The 14168-nt window shown below is 43.9% G+C and overlaps 1 protein-coding gene across 1 annotated transcript in view; it reads left to right on the top strand.

Annotated features, from left to right (window-relative positions):
• Window positions 1-5398: 5398 nt before the first annotated feature.
• The window catches only part of LOC147886229 (3-ketoacyl-CoA thiolase 1, peroxisomal-like), a 167727-nt gene continuing 158957 nt past the window's right edge, over window positions 5399-14168 (top strand). The window contains exon 1 of the mRNA XM_087395115.1: window positions 5399-5581. Within this exon, the coding sequence (XP_087251241.1) occupies window positions 5495-5581 (87 nt within the window). The 5' untranslated portion in view covers window positions 5399-5494. The remainder of the gene's footprint in view (window positions 5582-14168) is intronic.

Here is a 14168-nt window from a genome sequence, read left to right as displayed (position 1 = left end):
CATGACAACATTTACAGCTTTGATGGAAAAGTTATTATTGACCCTCTCTTCTCTCTCTCTCTCTCTCTCTCTCTCATAGAGGCCTTTGACAAAATCTATCATGTCTTCCCATGATGCTTTCCTCTCTTGGGGTATGCTGCCATGTAGCTTTTGGAAAAAAAATTTGCGATTTTTCTTAAGCTCATCAAAGCTCTCAATTTGTTTGCTCTTGAGAAACTCTCTTTTTTTGTTTCTTACCAACTTTCTGTAAGCTCTAACTTTGTCCTCCTTCTCAGTTGTGTCTGCTGGTGTCCATGCTTTTTTTGCTACTCTGCATTCTTGATCATACTAGTGGTTGCATGGCATGCCTTTGCTCCTCCCCTTGCTTTTTGTAACGCATTCATGAGCTATTTTTTGCAGTAAGTCTATCATGCATTCAATCATTTCTTGGCATGTGGAAGGAAGGCATCTGACAGTGTGCTATTTCTTCTTCTAGTTTCTGTTCATATATGTGTGCCTTTTTATAATCCAATCTCAGCCTGGGTTGTGCAAGAATTTCTTGTTTTTTTACTATATGCTTTGCCCCTACGATGCCCATAGATATTGCTCTATGATCAGAATCAATAGACTCCTCTTCAATCTTGAAGTGCTCAAGTATGTGTCTTTCATGCGGGTTCATGATCACATAATCAACTACGCTCGACCCTTGAGGAGTTTTGCATGTGTATCCCTCTATTTCTTTGAAGTACAGGGTGCCATTGCAAATTTGCATTCCAAAGCATCCGCATAGGGCGAGGAGTTGCCTTCCCATTTGCGTGATTTCCCCATCATCTCTAGATGTCCTTTTCCAGCCTTATCTTTTTGCATTGTCCTCTTCCATTTCCTCCATCCAAATGGGATCTTTCCCTTCCACTATAACGATCCCTTGTAATGATCATGCCCTTGCGTTGAAGTCTCCGGCGAGGATAATTACATGCTCTTTAGAGAACTAAGCTATGTCTTCTCCCAAGTGCATAAGAGGGTCCTCTCGGGATAGATGGCTATTTTGTTTATATATGGGTGATTGCAGGGGTACAAAATAACACGCTGCCAACCTTATATTTCCTTCTTTTGCTGCTATCTCTAACCACATATATTGTTTATGTGGATCCTTCTTTATCACTCTCGTTGATTTCTGCCATGTCATGCTAATGTAACATGCAATCCCACCAAAACTTCTCCCCCCCATGTGTGTTTTTGCATTCCACATTGATGTCTTGAATAACCCCTTGATTTCTAGGGATTCATTTCCCTCATGCTCCCATGTTTCCAACACTATGAGTATGTCTGTCTCCAACACTTCATCTTCTAATGCAATGACCTTGTCTAGATTCCATCCTTCCACATTCCATATTTTGATCCTGAGGGTCTCGTATTCCTATTTATCCTTTTGTTTCTCTCCCCCTTTGCTCTTTGCTATAATTACTGCTTTCCCATCCTTCATATAGGCATTCTTTTTTGCCTTTTTTGCATTCCTAATGACTTCTAGCTCTTTGAGTTTTTGGGCATATTGATTTCTCGTGAGGTCTTCGTTTATCCATATGGATTGCCCTTTGAGATGATGCTTGTGATTCAATACTTTGAGGCGGGACTGTGCATGTTGAAATTTCACTATGATTTGTCTTGGTTTTTCTCCCTTCCTTCCCACTCTGAATGCATCTTGCCATTTTGTGGCAGATATGTGCATGGTCTTTTGAAAGACATGTGTGAGTACTTGTTCAATGTCCTCATTTTCACTCTCTTCCACCCCCACAATTCTGATGTTTAGAGCTTTTTCTTGCTGCTCTTTTTGCTCCCTCATTCTACTATTGACCAACTCGTCACAAGTGTTGATGATGTCTTCTTTTTTTGGCATCTGTTGTGCAAGTTTATGCTTTGTCTCTACATGCCCTTTTTGCCCAAATATTTCCTTTCCTATTTTCAGTTCCATGCTGTGAACTTTGGCATATCCTTTTTCTAACTGGTTGTCCATTTTTTGTTCTATGCTCAGAACCTCCTTCTCTATCTTGTTGTCCATGGCTAGCATTTTCTGGGCCATCTCATTCATGTTGTTCTTCAATTGTTGAACCTCTTGGTTCAGCAAGGTAATTTCTTCCTTCATCTTGACCATAGTCTCGTACATTTGCCTTCTTGTAGTCTTGTAAAAATTGGAAAATGGGGGCATTAGGAGCCCAATCCCTCAAAGGGGATCTTCTAGGAGTGAACATTTTAGAAGTTGGGGTAAACATTGTTTGAACACCCCTCTGTGACAGTTGCCTCTGTTTTAGTATCTCGTTTGTGATGCACCCCTCGGTTTAATATATGTGTACTTTGATTCGATACTAACTGAAGACTGATTGCCTACTTGGATTAGGACTGCCAATTTGAAAGTGGCGTTTGAAGCATTCTGACATTGTGGTAACAAATGTCAAGTCTCACAAGGAGCTTTGGAGGCTACTGGCATCGACACTTCTTGAGCATGTGGAGCTTCTTTCAGTTTGTTTGGGCAGCAACTCTATGAGATCTTCTTTGTTCATATTCATTCTCTTCATGTATAAACTAGTCTTGAGCTAGGTTGCTTATGCTAGTGTGCTTATGAGCATGGTGCATTCTCTGACACCCCAAAGCCATTGCAAAACTTCCGCACTACTTATTTTCTTCCTTGTCAACTTTTTTGGCTATCCAATCTTGGTCCTTGGCTTTGGGTGATGACCAAGTGGAGATACATGCTTCTGATTTAGAGATTGGGAGATATGACCTCTGCATGTGCAATGATCTCTCCACAGACAATATATTCACATTCAAGAACCTTTGGACTGATTGTGTCGATGGTAATGGGAGGAGACCAGGTAGTCGAGGAGAGTGGTCTAGCAAGCTCTTTTGGAGCCTGTTCTGCTTGCGATGTTGGGGCCATTGCAAGGGCACGAGAAGCTAAAGCTATTTTGTTGGTTAGAGCACGCTTGAGGGTGGAGGCCGATTGTCTCATTGGGTCTCACATTCGATGCTCCAATTTTATATAGATGCGAGCACTAGTGCGCCTCCTCTCTCTCTCTCTCTCTCTCTCTCTCTCCCTCTCTCTTTCTCAGCCCAAAGTGGCATCAAAGTGTCTCTCTGCTAGGCAACTCTCGCTGTCTCTTTGATGGTATCAAAGTGTCTCTTTGCTACACCATCACTCATCTAAGCAACTTTGACTGTCCCTTTGATTGTGCCATTGTTGTTTGCTCTCTGTCTGTGTCCACTCTCGGTCTCTCATGATCCTCATCATCGCGCACGAGAGGTGACGAAGTGGGTGACGAGCGAGAGGCCAATCCAAGTTCCAACTTTGCTTGTAAAAAAGAGAGAGAGAGAGAGAGAGAGAGAGAGAGAGAGAGAGAGAGAGAGAGAGAGAGAGAGAGAGAGAGAGAGAGAGAGAGAGAGAGAGAGAGAGAGAGAGAGAGAGAGAGAGAGAGAGAGAGATGTGGGCAATATGGGCCTATAGGTCCTTGGTGTGGTCCGAACCCCACCTTGGACTAATGGATTAATGAAGGGGGTAAAAAGGCCCTTGGGACTCGCAGGTGACACGTGGAGAATCAAGCTTATAGAAATCCCATAAGCAAGGGATTATCATGGAGATCCTGAAATAAAAGGAGGACATTAGGAGACCCTCCCCATATCCCAGCCGACTCTTTTTGGGAGTGGGGAGGCATAGCGTGGCTAGGAGGCGAGGGTGTAGGACCCCTCATACTCGACGCTACCTTTGACACATGGCAGCCATGCGACGGTTGCCTGATACAGTGGTATCAGAGTAGGGATGGCCTTGCGGGACTGTGTGAATTGATACGTGGCGATGAAAAAATGGCGGCAACTGTTCAGAAAGCCGCACGTGGCGCATACGGGAAGTGATGACTTGTGTGTGTGATGTCTTGTGATTTGAAGGCTAGCGCATGAATTGATGGCCTGCGTTAGTGTTTCGTGAGTTGGCTAGTGTTTGGTTGGTTGATTCGGCCCTTTGTGTGGTGATCGCCATTATTAGGCTGTTTGGGCCCTTAGTGGGTGCGCAACACTTGTTGACTAGTCAAGCTCTATTCGTGGGTTAGGCCCATGGGGGGTGTGTTGGCAATATGTGCCTATAGGTCCTTGGTGTGGTCCTAACGCCCTCATGGTACCTTGGACTAATGGATTAATGAAGGGTGTAAAAAGGCCCTTGGGATGCGTAGGTGACATGTGGAGAATCAAGCTTATAGAAATCCCATAAGCATGGGATTATCATGGAAATCGTGGAATATAAGAAGGACATTAGGAGACCCTCCCCATATCCTAGCCAGCTCTTTTTGGGAGTGGGGAGGCATAACGTGGCTATGAGGCGAGGGTGTGGGACCCCTCGTACTCGGCGCTACCTTTGACACGTGGCAGCCATGCGACAGCTGCTTGAGAGAGAGAGAGAGAGAGGGAGGTAGAAGGGGGGGAGAGAGAGAGAGAGAGAGGTAGAAGGGGGGGAGAGATTTTTAAACAACTCTTTGTTTGTGTGTTTAGAAGTTTGGTTTAATGAAAGACAACTGAAAATTCTTGAATATGTATATGTTTTTCGAAAATTTTATAAAATTCCTCAAAGTTTGAGATTTATAAATGAAACCTTGAATTTTATTAAATGCAATCTATGATCTCAACTTCGAGACCCGGCGGAGCGGGTCTCTAGACCGTCGTAGATGGGTCAGGTTACTTGTTCCTATGATATGGACATGTTTGCATGTCATAAGGAGGAGGCCCTCACTCTTTTCCCACAAATACGTCAAGGTCAGAGGTCGGTGGAAGAGAGATCTTCACCATCCGATGAAAGACCCTTCTAGATCAAAGAGACGGTAAAACTAGACTGGAGCATGGTAAAACAGCAATTGGAAAACTCAAACTCCACGAAATAATGACACACCAATAATTCCGAAACAAGAAAGCGACTTCAGACAAAATTAGCACTTGACAGATGGCACGGACCGACACATGTTAGAGCCGCCACTGCCACGTCACTCTGCAGCTCGTCTCCGCACAGTTTGAACAAAGCGACCTGTTCGTGCCACATCATCCACTCGCAGTGCTTATCCCACAATCTCGCAGTCTCGCCGTAACCGCCCGCAGTAATTATCTTTATATACCCCCTCCTTCTGACTTTGACGGCCGAGAAACGACCTAGGTTGCCCTTTTTCGGTCGAGAAGTTGTCGAAAAAGGTGGCTCGCGGCCTTCCCGAACTTCCCTCTCGGGATCGCCAAGCCCTTTTCGTCCAACCACTAAGGTCAAATGCTTGGGGGAAAGCCAGGAAATTACAACCCGCGAGTGCCGTCACATAGGATGAATTTCCCCAAAAAACAATATTCAGCGTATGGGAATTTGGAAATACAATTTCCCCCCATGTCATAAAGCCTTAAGATTCCTTGCAGATTCCTTTAGATGCCTTTCACAGGTTGTGGAGTTGGGCAATCGGCTTATCGGTTCTTGGCTGCTTATTTCTTTTGAACTCATCCATCCATGGACAAGCTCAGCAGACGGCAGCAAGCTTTGCTTCGCCATCTTCTTCCTTCCTCACCCGTGCCGAGAGAATCTTCACCCTCACTGGTATGTGGTGCACCATTGGCTTCACGCGCCAGATGGTCTTTCTGGTCAGGAATGAACGTTTGAGCACGAAAATCCAACAGATACTCCTCGTTGTTTGAAGCGTGAATGTCTTCATCCTATGCGTGCCCGATCCCCTTCTCTACAGCTGTGCATTTCTCTTTTGCACTCAGAATGATCGCCATCTACAAAGGATAATTCAGCTTGTATTTTCTAAATGGCTTTCGAATGGTAGCTCCATCTGGTCCTAGTTGTGTGTAACACCAGCGCTGTACAAAACTGAGGCATACACCTCGTAACAATCACGCATCATCTAGAATATGTCTGTTGGCCATTATAGCCTTTGGCTAATTGAAGCTCTATCTATTCTCAGGCTAAATTGGAGCCTGGAGGGTGGATGGATGATGTGCTGCAAAGGTTGTGAGCAATTGTGTCTACTCCACTAGTGGTACAAATACCTGAAACTCCCGTAAAATTTTATAACCAAATACATGTTATTCTGGTGGTGCGAAAGAAAGCCACGAACAGCCAAACATGCGCGTTATAAGCCATGCTTGTGGTCGAAGAGAAACAGGCAAACAGCGTATCCAACCAGCTGACGATGAGGATCTCCTCCATCGCTACATTGTCTCCGTTGAAAACCTTGGTTGTTCTGCTATGAGGGTACCAATCATGTAGATCGATTCTGATTCAATACACTTGCGTGTAAGTTGCATCTAGTTAAGTATACGCACAACTGAACTGAATGAGTTCACCACAGTACAATTTTATCATGTCGCATTGCCCTTTCCCTCTAAAAAAGTATTTACTATTCTTAGGGGCTTATGTCATGGAAACAATGAGGGCTATTTTGGATGCTTTTCCCTTGGAAGAGCCTAATTTGGATGTTTTCCTATGATCCATGACATAATGATCCAAGGGAAAGTGAGACATGTTCTCAAGAGTGGGGGAAATAGCACCTTGAGGTCTAGTGCATGGAGTGCTATTTCCCATGGTCCCACCCTATTTCTCACCTAATTCCCATGACGTATTTGCACAGCATAACAGAAATAGCTATTTCCCTTCCATGACATAAGGCCCTTAGTGTTGCCAAATGGCCCCGGTTGGTTACTCTAAGGAATGCTCGTAACCTGCATTTGGAACTCCCTCATACATTTTTGAGTTATTGTTTGAAAGCTCGTAATGGATAAAAGTCTAATGCTACCTAGCCTCCCGTACTTAAGATACTACATGGTCCACCTATATACATACTTCAAAGGAGGTGTGATAACAACTCCCTTTATACACACTATATATACACGTCTTTAAATTGTTGATCCATGTGATATCATACATCTTTAACTAGGATAGGTCGTGCAAATATATGAAAGATACAAGGCTCCAAAGAGCTGCACTTGAACGGCTCCTAGTTGCTCCTGTGAAGGTGTAAGGAGATGAAGAACCCACTTCTCAGTGGCTGCTCCAAATGGTTGTGTAGAAAGGTGTCGCAGGCTGCTGCACATGTTCCTAATTTGCTGCTCCAAGCCACCCAATCTAGCCCCGATGTTCTAGAGAAGTCTCTTAGCTCTGGTATTGGATTTCAATGCGTTGTGGTGCCTGGTGATTGTGATACACATGGCGGCCCACAATGTCTCAGATCTGCCCACATGGCAGCTTGTTCCTCTGCCCACGTGGTAGCCCACTAGGGGTCTCTTGTATCTTGTAGGTGTCCTTCCCTTTCATCCTCCTTCTTAGGGTAAGGGGACCGATACTATGGAGGGCTAACTGTTTAGCACAAATCCATGGTGGAAAGGGCCTTCATGAAATCGGAATTGAAATTCAAAGCTATCGTGGTCCTCAGGTAGTAATAGGGAGCTAATTTTCATATTTAAACTTTTTCAAAGATTTGTGGAACATAGAAAATTGAACATCCCTTTGAACCCAAGTGAAGCCAATGTTATTCCCCCAGTCCGGGGTGTTGTCGTCACTGATCCAAAAGCCATTGGATCTATTCCAATTGATGTGTGCCCCGCAATATTGCAAAATAAATCCAAGGCTGTCCTGAAAGAAGTTAGTTTGTGTTGTAGCATCTAGAAAAGCAGCACTATCATCTGTCAGCTCACTGTCTAGAAGATCTCCAGTATGTTCGGAGCTGACCGTACTTGTCCTCGTTGCCTTTCTGCTATGGAGTCAGCTCAACATTGCCTATGGGATTACAAACAGATTTAGAGGGGGATAGCCAGGATTTTCAGTACTTTTATTCGTCGCTCCTTCTTCATGACTTGGGGTTCAGTTGCTTGGTTTTCTCTTTTGGGGCCTTAGGTCTTCTATGAGAGACATGCGTCCTCTTGGGCTTTATCGTTTCAACGCCACTTAGTTGAGCCATGCTCTCTGGATGATGGTCCTACCTCACCCTTTAGAGTTGTGCATGCCTCTGTGGACTCTTCTTGGGAGATACTGGCGAGTATTGTAGCATGGCATATCCGGAGAACAAGATGCATAGAGGCATTGGATGGATCCCAGGCTCACCCTTCTCACACTTTGACCAGTGTATGGAAAACCTCTTTCCGAGGACTGTTTTTTTTCTCATTCATTGCATGATGTATTTATGCTTTGAGTCATACTTAATAGAACTATTTTGTGAGGGGGGGGGGACATACCAGAGATCTTCGTTCCTTAATGCGTGAAAGGAGATGCTGATAATTTTGATTTTGTAAGCATGTTCTGTGCAACAACATTGGAGAAAGAAAGAAAGAGCGGCTATTAATGTCCATTGGAGACCAACAGGTTTATGGGACAGTGAACAACCAGCTAGTACATCCACATGGAAGGCACAAGGCAGCTCCCAAGGAGTGCACGAAGGAGTACCTCTAGTCTGAAAATAAGACAATAAAGGACCCTGAGTGCATGAGGACTCGGAGTTATAAAAAAGTACCCACCTTGTAGTCTGAAAATGAGACAATAAACTGCCATACATCAGTTTAAATTTGACGGTCTTTTGGTTTGATTTAAATTTCTTGATGATGGCCATGCCCTCATGATAAACTGCCCATTTTCCCTCGTTCCTAGCAGCCTTGACCTCGGCTAATTCTATTGCCTTTTGGTTCAGCTAAGCTTCTGAGAGTTCTTCAGCTATCCATATCTTGGTCCCTTTCAGCTTGTATGATTGGCAAATAAGCTTGATTCGTATATCCCGCATGCTAAATGTAATTAGGCATGCCCTCTGGAGTGGTGGATTTTAGTTGTGGGATTTGTGCCGTCTTCATCTGTGTCTTCCGGCCATTCAATGCTAGAGATGTCTGCCTTGATTTGTACTAGAGTCTCATTGTATGCATCCTCCTCATTGAACCAGCCTTCATGAAGGCCTCCTATCTTAATCTTCACTGCATTGTTGTGGCTGGCTTCGTGCTCCTTAATCTCAACTTAAATATCAGTTTTATTTACCTTTATGTCAACCTCTATAGTGACTTCCTTCTTGATCCTTCTGTTTGAACAAACTCCTTGATTGTAGAGACCAATTGGGGGGAGTAGGACGAGAAGCCTTGCAGGTCTGCATTACCTCAGTGATTTCAGCTTTCGAGGTCCTTGGAGGTCCTGCATTTAGGCTACCAAAATTGCCACACTTTAAGTCTGACACTTCTTGCTATAAATAGAAAACCTGCTCTTGGGGGCCAACGATGGGCCCCGTTGGTATGCCTTTGTGTATGGAGAGGGTATAGAGGTAGCAATTGTAGAGTATAGGAATTTTCCAGCTAGGAGATTTGAGGAGCTTGTCTACTCCATTTTGGCCATGACATCCGATTGCACCCCCTAGTTGAAGCTAACCCCGAGGGATGAGCCAGGGGTTCATCCCAACTCTTGTGGGAGTTGCTGCTGAGCTGAATGATTGTCCGAATGAAGAAGCTAGATGATGCGTTAGCCATCATTGTCATGGATTGGGGGGAACTCAATTAGAAGGGGCAATGATCCTCCTAAAAATTACTTTCCTAGGTCGTGTCAGGCCGGTCCCCTCTCGTACTCTGTGCACCTGTGAATCCTCTACCTCCAATATGCCTTCCCTGAGGCATCACTTTGCATATCACTTAGCTGAATCATTTGAAGAGAGCCTGAAACAAAAGTAGATGGCAAGATGTTGGTTCTATGCTGGCTCTTTGTGGCTGCATAACGAGCTAGAGGCAGAACCGAGGGTTGAACTGAGGAGTATCAACCTGAATAATAGACCACTATGCGGGCTGCGAAGATGGAGGAGTCCGTGTATCAACCTATGGAGAGGCAATATGTGGAAGCACATCTATTTGATCAGGAGCAATGCAGTGGGGGATGATCTTGGAGAGTGAAGAGGAGCCTGTGAGTGCCTCGGGGCAGCAATGGCAACCTACACTGACACCATGCTCTAGCCATTCCTTTAATATAAGAAGATTAAACACAACTAGTAAAATTTAAAAATGATCACAAAGTGAGGAAGTTCCAATTACAGTACTAGAATATGTGTAGACATCATTGGGCATCTAATGAAGGAAGACCACCATACAAACCTGTTGGGCTCAACTTGTCAAAGAAGGCAAAGATTAACCTTGAGAAGATGCATCATGCCACATAAGATCGTACAGATTGTCCAAGAAGTTCATGAGGGTATAGTGGGTAGACAATGTGTTGGTGAATCTACAACACGTAAAATCCCAAATTTTGGAAGAAGGGGAAGGATGATTAGAATTGTAGGAAAGAGAGAGATTGAGAGTAGGTGTGGGCATAGTTACCAGAAACGGCTGTTTCTGGCCTGGAAACGGAAACGATGTTTCCTTCAGAAACGTCGTTTCGTAATCTTTGTTTATTTTTTTTGTTTTTGGTGGCCCTCTTTTGATTAAACTGTCTTTGCCTTCTTTTGATTAAACTGTCTTTGCCTTCTTTTGATTAAAAGGTTTTTCGCCGATTCGTCGCCTCTTTTCGTCATTTCCGTCGCCTCCTGTGTTGCTGCTCTCCATCCTGTTGCTTTCCTGCCTCTCCATCTTTGTCATTTGATTCTTGGACCCTGGCACCTGCAGCTTGCTCTCCTCTTCATCCCTCCATCCTGCAGGCTGGTAGCTGCTCTCCATCCTCAGCCTACTCTCAGCTCTCCATCTCCCTTCTTACCTCTCCATCCTCCTTCTATCTCTCATCCTCCTCCGACTCCTACCTCTCCATCCTCTTTCACCTCCCTGTCCTTTTTCTACCTCTCCATCCTCCCTCTCAAACTTCAGATTGTTGTAACTTCAAAGTTAGAAGTTAGAAGTTAGAACTTAGTTCATGACACGTGTTGATTGTTGAAGCATTATTCATGGATAATAGATGATACTAGATAGATCAATCATCATAGGAATTTAGAATCATAGAAGCATGCATGATGCTTCAAGTATAGATAATTGTATTATGTATAATTTGCACTCTATTGATAATTGTATTATGTATATTTTTTTAAATAAAATACATAAATTGTACCATATTGCCGTTTCTTCCGTTTTCGTTTCTGCAGGGGTGGAAACTCCGTTTCCCCGGTTTTTCCCGTTTTCGTTTCTCTCATTTCCGTTTCTTCCGTTTCTGTTTCCGTTTTTGTTTCGGTTGGCAACTATGGGTGTGGGACAATTATAAGGTTTAGGATTACATGAAGATCTACAAGTAGTTTTCATAACCAGATACATTCCGCGGTGGATGTAAAAGGTACCTTGTATTGATATTCATAGTTGGAAGTAGCAACTACAGGATACCTTTTAATGAACCAAGAGATTCTTGAAGCTCCAAACATAAAAACAATTCCCACTATGTGACACTCTAGTGTCATAAAATCTTGCCTAGTCCACTGGTTTAAAAGCATAAGAGAGAGAGAGAGAGAGAGAGAGAGAGAGAGAGAGAGAGAGAGAGAGAGAGAGATGACTGCATTTGACATGGTACCCTCCACAAGAGCAACTAGCCTGATGCCACCACAAGAGTGGGAAAATCTGTCAATGTGTTGAGAAAGGGAGGCAGGTCCAACCAGTCCTGAGTATTTGCCAGGCCATTTAATGATGTCCAAGGAAGGCACATGTGAAGAAGGTATCACTCTAATAGTGTCGATAAGTCCCACCAGGGGTAACAAGGGAGTAGTGACAGGGACAGCAGATGGCAATGGAGGTGATGGAGGAGGTGAAAGGAAACCGATGATGAAGATGGAGAAACTTAAGCAAAGGCGCTCCGAGACAAAGGTGGGAGATGTGGAGAAGAGGTTTAGATGATGCTTAGGAAGCAATGGGAAGAGTTGGGCATATGACGAGGAGAGGGAAGATGGCTTGGAAGAATAGGAGTTGCACAATGTGATCCACACATGCTTCCTTTCTTTTCATGTAGTAGCGTGAAGGTCGAATAAAAGAGAGAGGTGAAGTCGTAAGGAGTGGTGGTGAGAATAGGATGGACACTCTTTGTATGGCCAGGTGTAAGTTCAAGTGTATAAAAAAATATCTAGCCAAGACTTCCTCTCTCTTTTTCCCTTCAATGACCTTGTGGCAATCTTCTCCCATTCTATGCAATATATAGCGGAAGAGATTCACTGATGATGGTTGGATAGGGAGGGTGCGAAGGCATAAGTACTTAAACACTAGAGTGGGCGTGAGAATATGGGGGAGCCTAGAAACTTAAATGTGTCTGTGGCAATTTCATAGGACTAGATGAATGTTGTACACAAGGGGAATCCTATCAAACTCGTTCAATGAGAGGGCTGCAATCTGCTCTTGGGATAGTACTGAAAAAAGATGGAGATTGGGGTCCACAAAGGTTTGAAAACAACCTTGAGTTTTGGGGAGGCAACCTCAACTCAACGTACCCCTCTTGAGATGCTGCCCTATGCTTGGGGTAAGGAGGATAATCAGAGCCTCCATGATCTGAATATGTGGAGGCGTTATGATGGGAAGTAAGTGGAGCATCCCACCTGTGTGCAGTAATCATCAGAATTGATCATGGTGGTGGGTCTGGGAGAAGTGCTCAATCCCACCTATTGTCGTTTTGTACGACTCTCCTTCTGTCATATGGAATTCTTTGAGGCTTCCATTAGAGGTGGAGGATTTTGAAGTGGAGGAGGGCTCTGTGAACTCGTGGATTGGAAGGCTTGTTGGAATATGGAAAAAGAACTAGAACTAGAAACTGGAAATGGAAATGAGATGACAAGACTGAAAGATAAGAAATACCTTGAGAAGAATGTAGACAAGACACAAGCTAGACAGATAGATTAGAATGATGTGACCCATTGAATATATGGGCCAAAGTACAAGACATAAAGCAAGAGTGCTTATGGGATAATTGTAGAAGTGCCACATGGCACACACTCAAGACATAAAGACTAGACTTAGACTTAGACTTAGACAAATGTAGACTAGGAAATAGTACACTTAGTGTGCACTTATCTCCAACACCCTCCTTAAGTGGACACTAGGAGTAAGACAGAAAGACAAGACTAGAAGACAGACATAAAGACTGATAGACTGAGAGACAAGATAGAAGACATGACAGACAAAAGATCCTGAGACACCCCTCCTCAAGTGATATCCTCATATGGGTCCACAAGGGTAGGGACAAGATGGATCTAAAACATAGTCAGATTGATAGACAAATAAACAGACAGACAAAACTAGATAGACAGAAGACTGACTGTAGACAAATAGAAAGACCAAGACACTAGAACCCCTTGACCTACATCATCGGTGGTCAAGGTGGTAGACAAAACATAGAAGTAATCAGAAAGCCCACTTTTCATCATGTAAGGAAGGAATAGCAGGATCAGCTGATGGAGATGTTGCAGCAACATGGGCTGAGGTAGATGCAGGAGCTGATGTAGAGGTTTTGGAGTAGCAGTCCCTCTCCCGGTGATTATCACGGCCACAAATGGTGCATGGATGAGCCTTGAAACAGTCCTTCTCCACATGATTAGTCTTTCCACAATGGGTGCAAGGCTTTCTTACCTTAGAACTGCCTTTCTTTGCTAAAAATGCAGTGTCAGTTACCTTGCGTTGTTGAGTTCTTTCTTCCTCTTGGAGAGCATTGATGATACCCTCAAGAGAAGGATTATTATGATACTTGAAGGTAGTGACAAGAGTAGCATAGGAGTCAGGTAAGCTTTTGAGAAGCACAGCAATAGCAATATCTTCGGAGATGGGGGACTTGACTGACGCAAGCTGAACCATAAGACTGCGAAGATAATTAACATGAGAGGCTATAGTAGCTCCTTCCTGCATATGTAGATCAAAGAATGAGATCATAAGTGCAATTTTAGAGTTTTTAGATCGGGCTCCAAAAAGAGTATCCAGAGTGATCCATGCTTGAGGAGCAGACTGTATGTCGGAGATGTGATGAATGTAATCATCTCCAAGGCCAAGCAATATGATAGCATAGGCTTTGTCGTTCTTGGCAGTAACAATTTGCTCAGATGGACCTTCGGGGGCATCACGGTGAACAATGTCCCAAAGGCCTTCTTTCATAAGATGGCACTTGATTTTGATCTGCCAAGTATGAAAGTTGGACCCATTGAATTTGTCGATAGACATGAGAGAATGAGAGGAGGATGCCATGTGGGAAGGTCTTACCTCTTGCTAGGATGCAAGGGCAGTGTCTA

Source organism: Dipteris shenzhenensis, chromosome 24 (genome assembly GCF_047967505.1).
Source record: "Dipteris shenzhenensis isolate YYH24624 ecotype China chromosome 24, Dip_SZ_1.0, whole genome shotgun sequence".
NCBI classification, from domain to species: Eukaryota; Viridiplantae; Streptophyta; class Polypodiopsida; order Gleicheniales; family Dipteridaceae; genus Dipteris; species Dipteris shenzhenensis.
This window is presented reverse-complemented; position numbering and strand designations above follow the sequence as displayed.